Here is a 22,414-nt window from a genome sequence, read left to right on the forward strand (position 1 = left end):
CACAAATGCTGGCTTTTGGCTTTATCCAACTTAGGAGGAGATATACTAGGACAAGATGAAAAGGAAATCAACAATGAAATATTCAAACGAAAGATATACAAAAAATCAGAAGTTAGAACTAGCAGACACATAAGAGATAAGGGTAAACCAACTGGGACTGAAGTATGTATAACACACAAAAGTTGTTAGCAACAATAAAAAAATGAAATGGGAAAGCAGGAAAAGTACACAAAAGGGAAAGAATGATAACTGTGTAAAGGAGATGGAATGAGTGCAAAATAAATGAGAGCGCGAGAGAGAAAGAGAGAGAGAGAGAGAGAGAGAGAGAGAGAGAGAGAGAGAGAGAGAGAAATGGGGAAAAAAGGCAAAAAGCAGGGAGAGCAAATGACAGCAGACAATAAGAGATTAAATTAATCATTTTGAGACTGTTATTGAGGAATATGGACACTCATTTTTGCCTCGCTCCATTTGTGAGTGGAACACGAAAGGGAATGGCTCACAGTGATAAAAGGTAGTCTCCACCATTTACTGTATGGTGGCTTGCAGAGCATGTATGTACGAGAGTCACTCCAAAAGAAATGCACACTTTTTTTTTTTTTTTTAATCCATCTTTTATTCTACATGCTCGAAAGTTTTACGGTGTGTAGATACATCCTTTAGGAACAATATTTTTCCACATAATTTCCATCCCTCTCAACTGCCTTACGCTATCTTGGAACCAGCACCTGTATACCCGCACAGTAAAATCCTGGACCAGCCTGTTGGAGCCACTGTTTGGCAGCGCACACAAGGGAGTCATCATCTTCAAACCTTTTTCCACAAAAAGAGTCTTTCAGTTTCCCAAAGAGATGATAGTCACATGGAGTCAGGTCAGGACTGTAAGGCGGGTGTTTCAGTGTTGTCCATACAAGTTTTGTGATCACTTCCATGGTTTTTTGACTGACATGTGGCCATGCATTGTCGTACAACAGCAAAACATCCTGCTTTTGCTGATGTGGTTGAACACAACTCAGTCGAGCTTGAAGTGTCTTCAGTGTCGTCACATATGCATCAGAATTTATGGTGGTTCCACTTAGGATGATGTCCACAAGCAAGAGTCCTTCGGAATCGAAAAACACCATAGCCATAACTTTTCCAGCAGAAGGTGTGGTTTTGAATTTTTTTTTTCTTAAGTAAATTTGCATGATGTCACTCCACTGACTGCCTCTTCGTCTCTGGTGAAAAATGATGGAGCCATGATTCATCACCTGTCACAATTCTTCCAAGAAATTCATCTCCACCATTCTCGTAGTGTTCCAAAATTTCGCTGTATACCGTTTTTCTTGTTTCTTTGTGAGCCACTGTCAACATCCTGGGAATCCACCTGGCACAAACCTTTTTTAACTCCAACACTTTCAGTATTCTGCAAACACTTCCTTCCCTTATCCCAACATAGCGTGACAATTCGTTCACTGTGAAGCATCTGTCAGCAGTCACTAATTCATTAACTCTCTGCACATTGTCTGGAGTGTGTGCAGTACGAGGCCTGCCACTGCGAGGACAATCCTCAATATTGCTATGCCCGCTTTTGTCACGTAACCTGCTTGCCCACCGACTAACTTTACTGCAACCGACAACAGCATCTCCATACACCTTTTTCAACCTCTAGTGCATGTTTCCCACTGTCTCGTTTTCACAGCACATGAATTCTATGATGGCACGTTGCTTCTGATGAACGTCAAGTGTAGCAGCCATCTTTAAGACATGCTGTGATGGTGCCACTCACGGGAACGCCGGTTGAACTAAGTTCGAAAACAAGCAGGAATGATGTATCTACACACTGTAAAACTTTTAGACATGCAGAATGAAAACTGTATTTTTACAAAAATAGTGTGCATTTCTTTTGGAGTGACCCCTGTATATGTAAAAAGAGTAAATAATAACATGGTGCTGAGGGAAAGTGCATCACGATAGGTAGTCACATGGACTGTGACAATTGAAAGGCTTGAGGAAGGCCACAGAATCTATCCAGGATGTTACCGTATTATGAAAAGGATAGATTGCTACTACCATGTAAAGGTGATTATGAGCCGCAGACAGCCACAATGAAAAGACTGCTAAACAAGTAAGATTTCAGCCAAAAGGCCTTCCTCTGAAGTAGACAACACACACACATGATCACTGTCTCTGGCCTCTGAGACCAGACTGCAAGCAACTGTGCATGATGGTAGAAGCAATCTGGGTGGTGGGGGTATGGAGGAGGCTGGGATGGGGAAGGGAGGGATAGCAGAGCAGGGCTAGAGACAGTCAAGTGTCGCTTGTGGAAGAATACAGGGACATGGTGCAGAGCGCGTAGGGCAGCTAGGTATAGTTGAGAGTTTAGATGGTGTGCAAGGGTAGGGAGGGGTGAGGGGTGGAGGGTTGATGACGAGAGAAGTAAAAACACCCCGGGTTTGTTGGTGGACTAAAAGGCTGTATAACGCTTGAATGTGAAAAGGGTTGGTGGCCAGGGGTTTATGAGAACATATGATATATTGCACAGAGAGTTCCCACCTACGTAATTTAGAAAAGCTGGTGCTGGTAGGAAGGATCCAGACGGCACATACATGTGAAGAACGTTTGTTGGGCAGCATGCTCAGCAACTTGGTGGTCCAGCTGTTTCTTGGCCACAGTTTGTCAATGGCCATTCAGGTAGTGAACAGCTTGTTGGTTGCCATGCCCACATAGAAGGCAGTACAGTCGTTACATGTTAGCATTTAGATCACATCACTGCTTTAACAGGTAGCATTGCCTTTGATGTGGTACAAGACGCCAGTGATGACTGGAGTAGGTGGGGGTGGGGGTGGGAGGATATGTGGGACAGGTCTTGTATCTAGGTCTATTATAAGACTGTGAACCGTGAGGCAAGGGGTTGGGAGCAGGGGTGGAGTAAGGATGGACAAGATTACTCTGTAGGTGCAATGGGTGGTGGAATACCACTGTGGGAGGGGTGGGAAGGATAATTGGTAGGACATTCCTCATCTCAGGGCACAACAAGAGGTAGTAGAAACCCTGGAAGAGAAAGTGATTCAGTTGCTCCAGTCTTTGGTGGTACTGAGTCACAAGAGGAATTCTCCTTTGTGGCTGGATGGTGGGACTTTTGGAGGTGGTGGTTGACTCAAGAAATAAGGCATGGGAGATTAGTTTCTGTATAAGGTTGAAGGGGTAATGTTGTTCTGTGAATGCCTCTGTGAGACCCTTGGTATATTTCAAGAGGACTGTTCATCACCATAGATGCAACAGGTACAGGTGGCTAGGTTGTAGGGAAGGAACTTACTGGTAAGGAATGTGTGGCAGCTGTCAAAATGGAGGTATTGCTGTTGGTTGGTAGATCTGATATGGACAGAGGTACCGATGTAGCCATTTTTGAGGTGGAGATCAACATCGAGGAAGGTGGCTTGTTTGTTTAAGAAGGACCAGGTGAAGGTGTTGAGATTCTGGAGGAATGTGGATAACGTTTCCTCACTATTGATCCAGATCAGGAAGATGTTATCAGTGAATCTGAACCATATGAGGGGTTTAGATTCTTGGTGGTTAGGAAGGATTCCTCTAGACATCCATGAATAGGTTGACATAGGATGGTGACATGTGGGTGCCCACTGCTGTACCATGGATTTGTTTTTAGTTGGTGCTTTAAAAGGTGCAGTAATTTTGGTTGAGGATATAGTTGGTCATGGTGACCATGAAAGAAGCTGTAGGTCTGGAACCTGTCAGGCATTGGAATATGTACTGTTCAATAGTGGCAAGATCATGGGCATTATGGATGTTACTGTAAAAGGAACTGGCATCATAGGTAACAAGTAGAGCACTACGAGGTAAAGCTACAGGAGCTGTGTAGATTCAGTGGAGGAAATGGTTGGTGTCTTCTATGTAGGAGGGTATTGTAGTTAATAGGCTGATGGTGATATAAGATGAACATCAACAAAAGCAAAACGAGGATAATGGAATGTAGTCAGATTAACTCGGGTGATGCTGAGGGGATTAGATTAGGAAATGAGACACTTAAAGTAGTAAAGGAGTTTTGCTATTTAGGGAGTAAAATAACTGATGATGGTCGAAGTAGAGAGGATATAAAATGTAGACTGGCAATGGCAAGGAAATCGTTTCTGAAGAAGAGAAATTTGTTAACATCGAGTATAGATTTAAGTGACAGGAAGTCGTTTCTGAAAGTATTTGTATGGAGTGTAGCCATGTATGGAAGTGAAACATGGACGATAACCAGTTTGGACGAGAAGAGAATAGAAGCTTTCGAAATGTGGTGCTACAGAAGAATGCTGAAGATAAGGTGGGTAGATCACGTAACTAATGAGGAGGTATTAAATAGGATTGGGGAGAAGAGAAGTTTGTGGCACAACTTGACTAGAAGAAGGGATCGGTTGGTAGGACATGTTTTGAGGCATCAAGGGATCACAAATTTAGCATTGGAGGGCAGCGTGGAGGGTAAAAATCGTAGAGGGAGACCAAGAGATCAATACACTAAGCAGATTCAGAAGGATGTAGGTTGCAGTAGGTACTGGGAGATGAAGAAGCTTGCACAGGATGGAGTAGCATGGAGAGCTGCATCAAACCAGTCTCAGGACTGAAGACCACAACAACAACAGGCTGATGGTGTTGGTCTATGAGAGCAGCCCACCATCTGGCCACAAGGGAGCACTCCCCTCAAGAGTCAGTAAAACTCATGACTCAATCAACTGAAACACATTCTCTGCCAGGGTTTCCAGAACATCCTCATCCATCCTTATGCCACCCATGCTAACAATCCCTTGCCTCATGGCTTACATCCCTGTAACAGACCTAGACCCAAGACCCATCCCATATATCCTCCCACCATCACCTCCACCTACTCCAGTCCTGCCCATCAAAGGCAGGGCTACCTGTGAGAGCACTGGTGTGAGCTACGTGCTAAGCTGCAACCTCTGTGCTGCCTGTCTGTATGAATGGCCGTCTATAAACTGTGGCCAAGAAACAGCTCGACCACACAGTTGCTGAGCATGCTGCCCACCACACCGTTCTTTATTTCAGTGACTGCTTCACAGGCTGCACCATCTGTATGCTTCCCACCAACACCAGCTTGGCTGCACCATCTGTATGCTTCCCACCAACACCAGCTTTTCTGAACTGCACAGTTAGGAACTCACCCTGCAACCTATCCTATTCTCCTAGAACTCTCCTGGCCTCTACCTTCATTACTCACAGTCCTTCACTCACCTATACCCTTCCCTCACTACACAATTCCACCAATGCACCCACATTCTTTTTATTCCTCTCCTTTTCTGACCCCCTACCCCGCACCTATCCTACGACTGCAACTAGCTACCCTATTCTCTCTTCACCTTTACCATCCCCTTGCCCTCCCCTAATCATCCCAGCCCCCACAACTCAGATTGCTTCTCCTATTATGTGCTGTTTCTCACAGTCTGCGTTCGTGTGTGTGTGTGTGGTGTGGTGTGTGTGTGTGTGTGTGTGTGTGTGTGTGTGTGTGTGTGTGTGTCATGTTTGCATGAATGTATGTTTACTTTGGTCTACTTCAGAAGAAGGCCTTTTGGCTGAAAACTTACTTGTTTACCAATGTGGCTGTCTGTGACTCAATATCTCCACTATATGGTGTGTAACAATCTATCTTTTTCATAATATTGTCATTATTTCAGCCTGGATGTTCCTTTCTGAATGTTAAAGAGGTTGAAAGAGTGATTCAAGTTGCTCTAAGTGGTGCAGAAGAGTATATTATTTTTTCCTACAATATTTTAATAGCTTGTTGCAGCATATGCACAAGATTCAATTCTCCGCACAGCGAATATTAACACCAAGCTGGTAGTAACGATCACAACATTCATGAATCTCGTGCATTTGAGGCATTAGACACTGAAGGACTACATCTGTTAATCTGCACAAAATTGATTTTGTTAGAAGTTGGATCAGCCTGACATAGGTGTGATAAGAGCTAAAAGCAAGATAATATATATATTTTTTTAAATTGATCAACTTATCCACAGAATAGTTGCAAAATGTATGTGGTATATTGCGCAGTTTATAATATTTATACGACACAATGTTATAAAAGTTACTCAGAAGGAAAACCAGTTAAAATTCTAAAATTTAAATGAGGCAAAATGTTAAGCAAGCCACCAGCAAATAGTCAGGAGATAATTTAAATGTGGATGGCACTTTCAGCAATCACATAAAGACAACGAAAAGAGTTATTAAAATTACAAATAAAGGTGTACACTCAAACAATGTCATATACAATTAAGTTATGTATGACACAAAGATAAATCACACCACCACTGTCGTACATGAAAAGGTCCCTGCTAGTGGGTGGGCACACCAACTTTGTCATCAGCATGAGGGCACCTCTGCAGCATGCACAGTATTGTGTGTTCATATGCCTTCCTCATGCAGTCCAGACCCCCTCTGGGAATTCACTTCTAGTATCCCTGGTATATTTCTCATTGATTCAATGATGACACATGCTATGATAACAGGCTTTGCAGAGACAATATACAGGGTGGTCAGAAACAGTCTGAAAAGCTTTTAAGGGTGCTGTAGGGTAGGTTGTGCTGAGAAATAACTGTTAAGAAAAAAAATTGAGATCTTGCATCATTTTTGAGTTAACTAACATTGAAGTTAGGCAATCAGGCCATTGCATGTGCAAATTTACACAGCCCGCCAGATGCAATTAGTGTCAGTTGTTCTCATAGCGTAGATGATGGTGTCCCTTGTTTGGTTGTAAAATAGCAAACAAAGAACATGTCTGGTGACACCATCTCTCGTGGGCTGCTCGAATCTTTGCACGCAATGGCCTCATTGACTAACTTCAATGCTAATTAACTAGGAAAAAGTGCTATGTATCAAATTTTTTTCTTAACAATTATTTCTCAGCACAACCTACCCTGCAACAACCTTACAAGCTTTCCAGATTGTTTATAACTACACTCCATACAAGATGTAGATGATGAAAGCATAACCAAAGTACTTCAAGTACTTCAGCTCAAGTAATGGAAAACAAAACATCAATTAGTTCTCAATGGATCACATCAATCACAATCAGAGTTAATATCATCAGCTTACCAGTCACAGTCCTTCTGTAACAAATTTGCTGGGACTACAGCTGTGACAGGAAATTGAGAATGATTACAACCCTGTAACAACACATTATCCAAGATAATGTTGTTCGTACTAGAACACTGCATCAGAATTTGTGCCATTTTTATTTACCAGACTTCTTAATTAAGACTGCCGTTGAATATCATGTGTTAAGTTCTACATCTACATCTACATACATACTCCACAAGCCACCAAGTGGTGTGTGGCGGAGGGCACTATTCGTGCCAAAGCAATATCCCCCCCGTTCCACTTGCGGATCGCGCAAGGGAAAAATGACCGTCTGAATGCCTCAGTACGAAATCTAATCTCCCTTACCTTTCAATGGTGATCATTGTGTGATCTGAAAGTTGGTGGTAATAATATATGCTCTACATCCTCAGCAAAGATCTGATTTTGGAATTTAGTGAGCAGCCCCTTCCATTTAGTGCGTCGTCTATCTGCAAGTATGTCCCACTTCAAATTTTCTATGAGATTTGTAATGCTCTTGTGATGGCTAAATGGACCAGTCATGAATCTTGCTGCTCTTCTTTGGACCTTCTCAATCTCTTGAACCAGACCAACTGGTAAGGGTCCCATACAGATGAACAATAGTCTAAGACTGGACAAACTAAAGTATTGTAAGCAATTTCTTTTGTTGAAGGACTACATCACTTCAGGATTCTACCAATAAACCGAAATCTAGAGTTCACTTGACCTGTTACTTGGGTAATCTGATCATTTCATTTGAGATCATTTCGAATAGTCACACCAAGATACTTGATGGATGCTACTGCTTCCAAAGACTGGGCATTTATTTTGTACTAGTACATTAATGGGGATTTTTGCTTTGTTATACACAATAGGTTACGCTTACTAATATTGAGAGATAACTGCCAGTCATTACACCACGCATTTATTTTCTGCAAATCCTCATTGATTTGTTCACAACTTTCATGTGATTCTACTTTCCTGTAGACTGCCCTGGGTCACACCTGATGTTACACTTGTTTCTGTTCAAGTCTCCCCATTCAGGACAACATACAGCTGTCTGACTGTTAGAAAACTTTCTATCCAACTGCATATGTCATAGGATAAACCGTAAATGTGCACTTTTTGGAGCAAGCGACAGTGCAGAACTGAGTTGAATGCCTTTCGAAAGTCAAGGAATATGGCATCAACCTGGGAGCCAGTATCTAGAGCCTGTTGTGTATCATTCACAAAGAGGGTGTAACGCCGGAAATGCATATCCTCCTATTTCCATCTATTGTACTGTAAGTTTTTTCCTTATTTTGTTGCCTGAATATATGACATTTCTGTGCCTTTATATATTGTAATTGTTTTACTATTTATATATATATATATATATATATATATATATATATATATATATATATATATATGCATTTATGTCGGTGTATAATTGGTTTGTTTCGTAAATATTATTTGTATTTTTACGCTGGGTCTTGCCTAGGGAAAACTGCTATCGAACGATTACATCGATAGGTCGTGTGAAGAATCAAAGTGTGTGGGATCTTTGGTAGTGTTAACTCTGCCGCGTGGAGCGCGGGCAGGGCAGTCGGAGTCTGGCGGGAGTAGCGAGTGGAGCAGGTGTGTGGTGTGACGCTCCCGCGAGTTGCCGCGCTTTCGGGGTTTAGCAGCATGTAATTGCGCTCGACTTGCGATGATAGTTTCTGACATGGTGTCGCGGACGGGAAGCCTTAGCTGGCGCACATCAAGAGCCCGTTTCGTCTGGTGACCGTGTTGAGAAGAAGGCGCGCCAACATCCAGTTTCTGCAACAGCGACGGCCGACAATGAGTGACTGTCGCCACCTCCTCGATCGACGGCTTCAAACCTTCAATCAACTAACAAGGAAGACTAAAAGCACGTAAAGTTTCAGAACTGTATGGCAGACCTCAGCTTTTCAAATTGTTCCATTTGCCTCGCAAAATTACAGCAACTCAGCATGAACCTTTGTTGCTCATTGTCCCAATTGCATTACCAAGCAGGGTCCCTTCCTTTTCCGAAATGAAACCGAGTGTCGTTGAAATTCAGACGCCAGCATTAAAGTACTATCATTGCATTTCATTACTTTAGTTTCCAAGTGCAGTTAAAGCATAGCTGGCTACAATAGTTAGATTACACAAGCACAAATTAAGAGTGCGAGTTTTGTTAGCATATTTTAGCTTACCTGTGACTGCAGCTCAGCTTGGTACGTACTAAATTTTACAATTGTTAATTATTCAGAATCATTTAATTCAAGTTCAAAGTTAAATCTCTTGTTTCTAAATTGCGCAGAGTCAAGTTGCTTTTGAAATGATTGTTGAGGTAGTCCAAGACTAACCGTATTCTGCTGGATTTCGATGTGCTTCAGAAAGAAAGCTCACTATTAACTTCAGTCACTAAATTAACTTTCGATTTTCCAGTTTTATTAATTCTTTTGCTAAATTAAGTCAGAGTGTAGCGAAATTTATTACTTCTGACAAACTTTCAGTTTTCACACTACACGTGTCAACCTTCAGTTGCCACGCTTCTAGTGCTAATTATATGTGTAATAACCTTTCTTTTTCAGTTACTATAGTGATTGTCCTTAGGACTGGCGACCGTGATTTCCCCCAAATCTGAAATATCTAATTACCGCGAGTTAATTGTTGACGTAACGGCCGCACATTTACTTTCTTTATTAACTTTACCCCTTTTCAAAATTAATTTCCACCAGTTTCATTTGCATTTTTCCTTTCATTTAGATGTAACCCTTTCCTCCCTCTTTACCGACAGATTAACTTCGGTGACGATTGCTTTCCCAAATTTCCAATTAGGTACACGCGGTTTAATTTTTCACTGTCATTAAGGTCGATAAGTGAGGGGGAGGTTACAAGGGCCAGCTGTGTCTTGCATGACCACTGCTTCCTGAAACCATGCTGGTTTCAGCAGTTGAGCTGATAGATGATGGATAAGAATGGTGCTATATTTGTAGCATAGTCTACATAAAATCTTATGGGGATACTATCTGGGCCAGATGCCTTCCTGGTATCTAAGAATCTTAACTGTTTTACAATCTCAGATACGCTAAACACTATGTCAGCCATCCTTGTGTTTGTTCAATAATTGAAAGGGGTAATGGTGCTGCAGTCCTCTACCATAAACAAGTTCCTACACTGATTGCTAAATGATGAAATCTCAAAAGGCAAAATGAATTATTATATCGAAATGAGTTATGATGGAAGAAGTAGGATGTGCAATGTTACATCTAATGAGTGAAATCTGTGAGAGTATTGATGGTGCACAAGCATAAGTCAGATGATTATATGCCCTCATAGATGAGCCCACAACGCCAGTGCAACACAAACTCCAACTCTGCTTAACAGAGCAATGGCATGGCCACTTTATTATCTCCACCAGCAGACATCATGATGGAAGCAGATGAGTTGGTGTGGATAGTGCAGGGGGATAGTGTGGAAACCTGCCATGGAGGGCACCCATAACACGTGGTTTGGGCACACCTGCTGGCGGAAGACCTTTACCTGTAATCAGCAGCAGGATGGGCAGGCTAGGGCTTACTTGGAGTTCAACCACTGTTGACCTCATCTTGCATGTTGTGACAAGATTTTAGCCATCAGGTGTCCACACCAGATGGTGCTGGGTTCTTTCCGTGATTGCCTATGTGGGTTCATACTCTCTGCTTCCCATAGACTGATTCCTGTGGTGAGTTCGTTTCCCTCTCATGTGGTTTTGTTCCTTTGCTATCACTGTTGTCGGAAGGTCAGTATTTTTCCCACATTAACTTGTGTGGTGCTTACCTGCAGCTGACATTGGATGCAGTTTCTGATTTTCCTGGTCCTCAACATCCCCTTTGGGTTTTATCAGTTTAGCTGCTTGCCTTTTATAATCTCATCTGCACTGGGAATTTACCAACAGTACAGGGTGTACATGAAGTCTAGGAACACTTTCAATTGTTTATTGCACAAGAATGAAACATTGTACATATATCATACATATGTCATTATGAAGAGAAACCTGAAAGCTTTTTTCCATGTATACCGCCACAATGTAGTTTGGTAATTTTCCAATAGTCAGTGCTAGTCGCAAACATGGCTGTGCTACAGAAGGGGAGAGCTGTTTCAGGAAATGGCCTCCCCGATCACCAGATCTCACTCCGTGTGACTTTTTCTGTGGGAACACATTAAAGATCTGGTGTATGTACCGCCTCTACCACATGATGTAGCAGAACTCCGGTAGAGATTACGGGAAGCGACCACCACAGTTGACGATGCCATGCTGGGACAGGTATGGTAAGAATTCAATCACCATACTGACGTCTGCCCAGTCACTCATGGTTCACATATCAAATGTTTGTAAAAAAAACTTTCAGAGTTTCTCTTCAAAATGCAATATGTATGATATCTGTACAATGTTTAGTTCTTGTGCAATATATAATGGAAAGTGTTACCGGACTTTATGTACACCCTCTATTTGGAGCAGTCGATTCAGGGCATTCCATGTTGCATCAAATACCTTGATGACATTCAGGTAATGGGCCATACTCAGAAGGAGCATTTACGAAACCAGACAGTTTTTCAATGCCTCCTGGAGAATGCCCTCTGCTGCAAGCTGCAGAAGTTCAGTTTTCTCTCCATGAAGGCGCATTTGTTGGTTTATGTACTTAGTAAAAATCACCCTGGTCCCCACTGATGATTACATCAAGGCCATTGTCAACCTACAGCCCAAGAACCTGAAGGAGCTCCAGCCTTTTTAGCGCAAGATTTAGTATTATGCTCCAATCAATCCCCAGGCTACACACTTCTGCCGCCTCTTAACTGGCTACACCAGAAGACCATTAAGTTTTTCTCGTCTGCCAATTGTCAACAGGATTTTCAGTCTCTCAAGTAGCATTTGTGCTCTGCCTTCTGTCTGTCTTCCTTTATGCTTGGTAAACCTTTAACTCTGGGCTCTGACATGTCCCAGTATGGCATTGGTGCCATCCTCTCCCAGTGGAATCCGAACGGCATCAAACAGCCCATTCCTTACATATCAAAGACGCATATCTCCTCGTTACCAACCCCAAGCCATTGGTTTCCTTATTTTGCCCTTGTTCCAAGCTGCTGGATAGCCTTGCCCACTGGTTGCAGTAGTGGACCCACTTGCAACTATTTTTATAATATTTATTACTGCTCCATTACCCAGCATGCCAATGCTGGTGCGCTATTGCACTACCGGTGTAATCTGATTCAGAGTTTGATCAGCAGGAGGTTCTTTTCTGTTTGTGCTGGGTGATGTCTTGCAGCAAACCCGGTTGGACTTTCCATTGATGCATGTGAAGTCATGATCGCTATAGCTTCTGACCTTCCAGCACATCTCTTCAGGTGTAGAGCAGGTGTGGTGTATGTTTTTCCTTCTATGTGATCGGCTTAACATTGTACAGAGGGATCTCTTATGCTTGCCACAGAGGAACAATGCTGTCATGAAGTAGTTCCCACAGTATTTCATCCTTGCATACTCCAGATGCTGCATGTATCATGCAATATCAAACATCTGGTGCATTTTTGCATGGCTTGTGAACATAATCAGGCTGCATTGCTGTGCCAATTCTCTCCTTGGCCAGTCCAAGATCACCCTTGGGGCAGGGTGCACTTTGATTTTTCCAGCCCCTTTTTGGGCACATGTGGTTGTTCATGGTCAAGGTATTATCCCATTTTCCCGTACTTTGTCAAGTTGTCCTCAATGTTGTTGACTGCCACGGTTCAGGCATCGTCGGTTATTTTTGCCACTGAGGGATTCCGCAGGATATTGGTATCTGACAACAGCTGGCACTATGTATTATGGGAGTTTGAAGACTTTTGTGTTTGCAGTGGTATGCAGCATCTGACTACTGCTCTGTGTCACCTGGCTTCTAAGTCAACAGGGTGTCATGGTGAGTACAAGAGTCAGCCGTTGCTTGTGATGGATGTTGGTAGGAAGCAGCTGACCTGTAATGCAAATCAGCTATTGCTGGTCTGCCCTGGGCAGCAGGTTGGGTCATGATGTTGTTACGGGTAATGGCTCCCAACTGCAACAGCATGTTTACCCACTGCCATCCCCTTCCTGTGCTCCACTTTCCTCCTGTCATCTGGAGCAGCAGCAGCCCCCAATGAGGCCCATACTTACCCTGTCAATGGGGAGCTCAATGGATTTTGATCCACCCACCCTGCACCAACAGAGGTGGTATCACCTATACTGTTGCCGGTGGACACCCATTGTTGCAACCTCTGTGCCTTTCTGCCATTCCCGTGGATCTATCACCAGGCGCATTGCCTTCTTTGGTAGTTGATTCAATTTCAGGTTCTCCTGAGACCTCTCCAGTTCTGCGCCAGAGATTGCAACCCAAGTCTGGTCATTTTCAGCCCTATGTGGCCTTTTATTATTTTTTTTGGGTGGGGGGGGGAGGGGGGGTAATTTAGTAACCCCACCTGTGGACATCACATTGGAGGCAGACAAGCTGCTGGTGAGGGTAGTGGAGTGGAATAGTGTGGAGGATGCACACAGCTCGTGGCATGGGTAGACCCGCAGAAGCAGGTGTTTATCTGCGGGCAGCAGTAGGCCAGGTGGGCCAGTGCTTACTCGGAGTTTAGTCACTGCAGACTTTAAGTAGCATATAGAGACTTGTGTTGTGCCAAATGCTTTGGGGTTAGCAGTGTGCACCAACCATGTGATATCTTTCTGTGGGTTCGGAGTCTCTGCTTCCCATACATCGACTCACAAGACGAGTTTGTTTCCTCTCATGGGGTTCCATTACCCAACTGTTATGGAGCCACTGTCGGCTCATGAAGTATCCATACCGATTGTGCAGTGAAGTAGCATCATCACACCTGTGCAGATACTAAAGCTACTTATATCTTCAGGGATTTTCAAACCTACACAGAGACAATACTAGCTGTAAGAGCTGGGATTCACCTGAATCCAAGCCAAATATAACATTGCAGATACCCTAAGTTTGTTTCAGAACTGTCATTTGTCTCAAAGCTAATACACCAAAGGAGCAACATCTTCACTATTTGTAATGCAAATTGATGGAGCTGTCAGCATTGCTTCTTGTTTCTTATTTAGTTAAATATGAAGTACATACATTATTACTTGCACCTTAAATGACATAAAAAAAACCGTGAGTAATTTGAATTCTTCCTCGAAGGAAACTTGGTTTACAGTATTGTATAGTTTCCTTCATCTCACGTGCTTTCAACTTAAAAACTAATTAATCTTCTTGCCTACTTCCATTCAATTTTTATTGTAACTGAGTGCTGCACCATCTTTCAAATGCACATTTATTTATTTACTAAATTCCCATTTGATCTTTCTTATGTATTTCACAGCTATTCTTACTGGTTTTTTTTTTTTTTTTTTTTTTTTAAATCTGCTTCACAGGTTTCTTCATTTCTCCCATATTTACCTGGTCTTTGCTTCTAATTTCAATCTGTCCTTTCATTACTACTGACTTCTTTACCACTCTCTTTCTACAACTACTACCTTTTTGGTTTTCATATGATATCAGAATTTTAGTTTTGAGTACTGTTCCCCCTGATGTGTTTTCACTGATCAGGGATGTTGGGTACCTTTTACTACTTAACTGCTACAACAGACTTGTTCCTAAAACTCTTCCCGTTATTTTACTGTATGAAATACACTGATGCCAAAAACCTAACATTCGTGCCACCTGTAATTTGTGTGTATATTCACATTTACTGTATATGTTTAAACCAGTTTCTATCATTACTGCATTATTCCATTATGAAACTCCATTTTATGATGATTAAAAATAGTGGTCTCATACTCACCCATCATCTGCAATGAAAACATGTGTAGTCTTTATAAAACATTCATACTTGAATTGAAATTACTGCTTGCAATAAATACTCAAAACTCTTAAGAACTACAATACTAGCATTTAGTACTTTAAAAATGCAATTATTTTAAACTGAGGGCTACAAGGTCCCCTGAATATTTTGTTCTGTATGGGACAAAAAAGGTCAAAGTCCAAACAGTAAAATGTCCAGTGCTTACTTTGATATGGGGCTTCTTGATGGCTCTGATTACTGAAGTTTGGTGACAAATATGAAAATGAATCTATATCACCTTCACAAACAGAGTGAGAAGCTGGAAATTCACGCACAGTATCCGAGAAAGGCAATCTGCGTGAAGCCAAAACTGAAGGAAAGTCATTTAAATCTTGTGTAATGCCTGAAAACATCACGTAAACATAGAAATTAGAATTAAAAACATGCAGTACATTTCAGACATCTATTTTACATAATTGATTCTCGGTAACTATATACACTTCACTGCGCACATGATGACCACGAAAATCAATCAAAGCTGGATGCAATGTTGTCAGTGTGGCATGGGGATGGGGGGGGGGGGGGCTCATTCACTACATAGATGTTTAGCCTAAACACAGAGAGAACAAACAACATTTCAACATTTTGATCAATGTAAAACAACAAGCTCAGGCAGAAAAAAACAATACAAAATGTGGATCACTAGATTAGTAAAACTATCAATGCTCATAGTCTCCAGATCAGGTTAAATAACAAAACAATTCTCAACATCCACACAACTTTAACACAAGATTTCAGCAAGCCTTTGCTGTATGCCTCTGTCTGAGTCTGTAGTGTATAAAAAAAAAACCACAGTTTTAATTTGCTTCCATAATACTGCACATTTTTGTACATGAGTGATATTTATTTCATTTTTCACAGCGATATCCAAGTATTTTATTTTTTTGTTTCACACAATTTAGATGGTAAAACAGGTATATTCACATGTACAACACATTTCAGATCAGTTTAATATGACATACACAATACATCATGGTGGCCAGGTATTTCTTCTCCCAAGGTGCCAACAACTTTATAACCTGCCTTATTTATAATAAATAGCTATTAAAATGATACATTATCTTATAACAAACAAATGTGCATGCATAATAATTTAATTATTTTGGTCAAGCTATTATACCATTATCATAGGTTTCACAGTGGTAGAATATCTTTTCCTCTCTGAAACCTCATCCACTACATCTTCATTCACATCTATTAAGCTATAAAGACAAAGTTGCAATTTCATGGCATGCCCAGGGTATCTTAAACAAATAATGCTGAGGTACTATTTCAGGTAAGTGGAGGAATTCTACTGCCGTGTCTCTATTCTAGACACTGCTGTTCAATTCACTGGCTTTGCTGAAGGCTAGATACATGAGGAAGGAGCTACTCTGTCCTTTCCAAATGATTAGCAATTAGTCCTAAATTTAATACATTTCAATGAATTTATGTTAAAATGTGCTTTAAATGTAGGCACATTCTGCAACAACACTATTATTGAGCTGCAGTTGCATGATTATTATCACTTTCACAATTTCACTTATAATAAATAGTTATTAAAATGATACACTATCTCACAACAAACAAATGTGCATGCATAATAATTTAATTATTTTGGACAAGCTATTATACCGTTATCATAGGTTTCACAGTGGTAGAATATCTTTTCCTCTCTGAAACCTCATCCACTAGACCTTCATTCACATCTACACTCCTGGAAATTGAAATAAGAACACCGTGAATTCATTGTCCCAGGAAGGGGAAACTTTATTGACACATTCCTGGGGTCAGATACATCACATGATCACACTGACAGAACCACAGGCACATAGACACAGGCAACAGAGCATGCACAATGTCGGCACTAGTACAGTGTATATCCACCTTTCGCAGCAATGCAGGCTGCTATTCTCCCATGGAGACGATCGTAGAGATGCTGGATGTAGTCCTGTGGAACGGCTTGCCATGCCATTTCCACCTGGCGCCTCAGTTGGACCAGCGTTCGTGCTGGACGTGCAGACCGCGTGAGACGACGCTTCATCCAGTCCCAAACATGCTCAATGGGGGACAGATCCGGAGATCTTGCTGGCCAGGGTAGTTGACGTACACCTTCTAGAGCACGTTGGGTGGCACGGGATACATGCGGACGTGCATTGTCCTGTTGGAACAGCAAGTTCCCTTGCCGGTCTAGGAATGGTAGAATGATGGGTTCGATGACGGTTTGGATGTACCGTGCACTATTCAGTGTCCCCTCAACGATCACCAGTGGTGTACGGCCAGTGTAGGAGATCGCTCCCCACACCATGATGCCGGGTGTTGGCCCTGTGTGCCTCGGTCGTATGCAGTCCTGATTGTGGCGCTCACCTGCACGGCGCCAAACACGCATACGACCATCATTGGCACCAAGGCAGAAGCGACTCTCATCGCTGAAGACGACACGTCTCCATTCGTCCCTCCATTCACGCCTGTCGCGACACCACTGGAGGCGGGCTGCACGATGTTGGGGCGTGAGCGGAAGACGGCCTAACGGTGTGCAGGACCGTAGCCCAGCTTCATGGAGACGGTTGCGAATGGTCCTCGCCGATACCCCAGGAGCAACAGTGTCCCTAATTTGCTGGGAAGTGGCGGTGCGGTCCCCTACGGCACTGCGTAGGATCCTACGGTCTTGGCGTGCACCCGTGCGTCGCTGCGGTCCGGTCCCAGGTCGACGAGCACGTGCACCTTCCGCCGACCACTGGCGACAACATCGATGTACTGTGGAGACCTCACGCCCCACGTGTTGAGCAATTCGGCGGTACGTCCACCCGGCCTCCCGCATGCCCACTATACGCCCTCGCTCAAAGTCCGTCAACTGCACATACGGTTCACGTCCACGCTGTCGCGGCATGCTACCAGTGTTAAAGACTGCGATGGAGCTCCGTATGCCACGGCAAACTGGCTGACACTGACGGCGGCGGTGCACAAATGCTGCGCAGCTAGCGCCATTCGACGGCCAACACCGCGGTTCCTGGTGTGTCCGCTGTGCCGTGCGTGTGATCATTGCTTGTACAACCCTCTCGCAGTGTCCGGAGCAAGTATGGTGGGTCTGACACACCGGTGTCAATGTGTTCTTTTTTCCATTTCCAGGAGTGTATTAAGCTATAAAGACAAATATGCAATTTCATGGCATGCCCAGAGTATCTTAAATAAATAATGCTGAGGTACTATTTCAGGTAAGTGGAGGAATTCTACTACCGTGTCTCTATTCTAGACACTGCTGTTCAATTCACTGGCTTTGTTGAAGGCTAGATACATGAGGAAGGTGCTACTCTGTCCTTCCCAAATGATTAGCAATTAGTCCTAAATTTAATACATTTCAATGAATTTATGTTAAAATGAGCTTTAAATGTAGGCACATTCTGCAACAACATTATTATTGAGCTGCAGTTGCATGATTATCATCACTTTCACAATTTCATTTATAATAAACAGCTATTAAAATGATACATAATCTTACAACAAACAAATGTGCATGCATAATAATTTAATTATTTCGGACAAGCTATTATACCATTATCATAGGTTTCACAGTGGTAGAATATCTTTTCCTTTCTGAAACATCATCCACCATCCACTAGACCTTCATTCACATCTATTAAGCTATAAAGACAAATATGCAATTTCATGGCATGCCCAGAGTACCCTAAATAAATAATGCTGAGGTACTATTTCAGGTAAATGGAGGAATTCTACTGTTGCGTCTCTATTTTAGAGACTGCTGTTCAATTCACTGGCTTTGTTAAAGGCTAGATATATGAGGGAGGAGCTACTCTGTCCTTCCCAAATGATTAGCAATTACTCCTAAATTTAATACATTTCAATGAATTTATATTAAAATGTGCTTTAAAAAGTGCACATTCTGCAACAACACTATTACTGAGCTACAGTTGCAGGATTATTATCACTTTCACAAAAAAACTTGTTTGCACTTGAACTGATATTCACCTACACATATACACAGTAATGATGATATAACATTCCCACATATCCATCTTCTCTGACTCACAAGTAAACTTATTCAAGGGATACACTTCGGGTTTGAATATATTGTAGTGTAAAGAAAAATAAGAGATACATATATTTATATGAGTCCATAAGGCCATTAAGGAGGTGAAACAACCCCTTGAAAAAAATGGGTTCAATATTTATGAATGAATATTATTGAAACAATAACAGATATAAAATAAAAACTTCAAATAAAAGTTCCATGGTTAAAATATGTCAAAATGGTGAACCCAGATTTGTATAGAAAAAGCAATTTTGCCCCGAAAAATAACCTCCCCCCCCCCCTACTATACTGTTTCTAATAGCAAAATGCATAGCATCATCAATTCTAAATTCAATCATGTATGATGAAGTAGTATTCCAAAGGTGTATTTGTCAGAAATAAGCTAGAAATACCTTTATAACACTGTATCTGTAACTGGTATGTGCTTGCTTCGATACTAATTATCAGTTTGGGTTGTTTAATATGGCTTCCTCAGATAAATATTCACTAGATGTATATTCCACATATATTGTTCTGTATACATATTTTCCTTTAATTTTATGAAATATAAAATATTTATTTGTATTTGTGTTTTTCTTAGCTTGGGCAAAGTTTGTAGCCCTTTTTTTTTTTTTTTTTTTTTTTTTTTTTTTTTTTTTTGTGGTGGGTAGGGGGGGGGGGGGAGGGCATGTTGGTACTTTGGTTACTATGGATTTATTTATCAGCTGTCATTTTTTATTTGTACTTCACCATTGCTATTTCAGTTTACATATTGTCATTTGGAGATAGTGAGTGGAACTGGGGACACTAGAAAATGGAGTGCCAAGTGGAGAAATTAGAACATATTATTCTGTCTGAGTTCAATAGAGGGGTGACAGTAGTTGATACAGACACAACCATTTGTGCCGTGAATGAGGATGAAATGTAATGATCGTATGGTATTTATTTGCTGGGATATCCCCTTCGAGGTTCAGCCGCCGTATTGCAAGTCTTTTTTAGTTCTCGCCACATCGGCGACTTGCATGTCAATGATGATGAAAATGATGATGAAGCACACACAACACCCAGTCCCCTGCCAGGAATCGAACCCAGGCGCCCTTGCGTGGAAAGCAGTAATGCTACCACTGCACTACGGAGGCAGACTGAATGAGGATAATGCCACTGGACAGAGCATGGCAAGAAAATGGCTCTCTCATTTTAAGGAGGATTGTTTTACCATTAGTGACCCTCCTCTTTCAGGAAGACCTCTGGAGTTCGAAGAAGATCATTTAAAGGCATTAATCCATGACAATACACATCCATGTACTCAAGAACTGGCAAATGTGACGAACTATGATAATTCCACCACCGTGTCAAATCTGCATGCAATAGGAATGTTTTCAAAATCAGGTGTATGGGTACTGCATGATCTTAAGCCAAAATCACAAAAATCAGCAGGTGGCCACAAATGCATCTCTGCCTGCTCATCATCAATTGGCTCTTGAACGACACCAACCATTTCTATCCTGTATCGTTACTGGTGAGGAGAAGTGGTGTATTTATGCTAAGATAAGGAAAAGAAAGGATTTATTGAGCATAAATGAAGCAGCAACTGCCTGTGCAAAGACCTGTGTGCATCCAAAAAAGATAATGTTATGCATCTGGTGGAACAGCAATGATATGTTGAACTATGAATTGCTTCCCCAAAGTGTAACCTTCACTTTTTTTTGTTTGTTTGTTATAGTTTTAGGGTCATAAGCACTCAATTCTGTGGCTTAGGGAAGGATAAAAAACTGAATGCGAAATCAGCAGCAATGGGAGAAAAACTCAAGGAGGAGGGAAACTAAAAATGGAAGGAAACCTTAGAAAACTACTATTGAAGGGGGATTGTATTCCTCAAAAAAAGTGCTTCAAATGACCGATGTCATCTCACTGACACTGATAAACTCAAAGACACGATCTGTTAAGCGTGGGTCATCTGCTGAATGGGAAGATATATCAGGTGGCACCTGTAAATGGGTGCATAGCGGATTAAAATAGGGGCACTGAAGTAAAAGGTGTGTAGCTGTCCACGGCTGAGAGCAGTGAGGACAAAGCAGGGGAGGATTGCAACTTAAAAGATGTCGATGGCTAAAAAGACAAAGCCCTATCCGGAGTCTAGTTAAAATTACCCCCTCTTGATGTCGAGGCCAGGAAGAAGATGTCCAAGCAAAGGGAAGAGGTTTTATGTCCCGTAATTTATTATTGGGACATGTAGACCAATGTGTGTGCCATAAAAGAGTAACACGATGACATAAAACGCTGTGTAGATCAGCAAAGGGAACCATACGAACAGCGGGCCGAGGAAGAGAGTCTGCAGCCTTAGCCGCTATATCAGCTGCCTCGTTTCCGCGGATATCAACGTGCCCTGGGATCCAGTGGAATGCCACAGAGACTCCCCCCAAGTGGAGCTAGTGGAGGCTGTCCTGAATCCAGTGGACCAGAGGGTGGGCGGGACAAAGAGCTGGGAGGCTGAGAAGAGAGCTGAGCAAATCTGAGCATGTAATATACTGTAGCCGCTTATGGCGATGGATGTATTGGACAGCCTGGAGGACAGCATAAAGTTCTGTAGTAAAAACCGAACACTGGTCGGGAAGCCAAAATCTATTAGGGGTGTTGTCAACAATATAGGCAATCCCAACATCAAATGTGTTCTTTGAGCCATAAGTGTAAATAGATGTGGCATCCTCCATTTGTGCGCATAGAGCAGCAAATGCCCAATGATAAACTATAGGGGGGTGCTATCCTTGTGAAGCTGACAAAGGGCATGGGGAAGGCAGGTCCAGGGACAAAGCCAAGGTGGCGCTGTACCCCCAAATGTCAAGGAAGTTTTAGGAAAGTGGAAGGAAAGAGAATGTCACACTTAAAGGAAGCAGACTCCCAGTGTTAGTTGAGACAAAGGGCGCCCTGCATACCCTAAATCCAAGGATGTGTTGAAAAAAAAGGGCATGGATCAGATGGGCAGGCATGGAAGACAAATGACTAGCGTAATGACTCAGTAGGACAGCTCACTGATTGGACAGGAGAGGATCAGCAGTCTCAGTGTAAGGCTCTCCATGGGGCTGGTATATAAAGCTCCAGATGCTAAACAGAATCCATGGAGATGGACAGAGTTGAGACATCAAAGAACAGACGGCCATGCAGAGGAGTAAACTACACTTCCATAGTCCAATTTCGAGTGCACTAAGATGCGATATACGCGGAGGACGACCACTCGGCCTGCTCCCCAGGAAGGACCACTCAGAACATGGAGGGTGTTGAGGGATCCCATAAAGCAAGCCGAAAGATATGAAACATGGGAAGACCAGCACAGTTTTCTGTCAAACATAAGTCCCGAGAATTGGGCGACATCAGTGAACGGAAGGTCAACAGGGCCTAGATGTAGGGAAGGCAGCGGAAGCTCCATACAACAGCAAAAAT

At 42.3% G+C, this 22,414-nt stretch overlaps 1 protein-coding gene across 10 annotated transcripts in view; it reads right to left on the reverse strand.

Annotated features, from left to right (window-relative positions):
- The window catches only part of LOC126253563 (longitudinals lacking protein-like), a 398,965-nt gene that overhangs the window by 283,280 nt on the left and 93,271 nt on the right, over positions 1 to 22,414 (reverse strand). For 2 of the 10 annotated variants that reach the window (XM_049954974.1, XM_049954977.1), the window contains exon 5: positions 15,134 to 15,310. The exons of 7 other annotated variants lie outside the window; for them this stretch is intronic. In XM_049954974.1, coding sequence (XP_049810931.1) covers positions 15,134 to 15,310 — 177 coding nt within the window. Of the gene's footprint in view, positions 1 to 7,134; positions 7,158 to 15,133; positions 15,311 to 22,414 lie in introns of those variants that run through there. One more of the 10 variants, XM_049954984.1, reaches the window with a different exon arrangement.

Source organism: Schistocerca nitens, chromosome 4 (genome assembly GCF_023898315.1).
Source record: "Schistocerca nitens isolate TAMUIC-IGC-003100 chromosome 4, iqSchNite1.1, whole genome shotgun sequence".
Lineage (NCBI taxonomy): Eukaryota > Metazoa > Arthropoda > Insecta > Orthoptera > Acrididae > Schistocerca > Schistocerca nitens.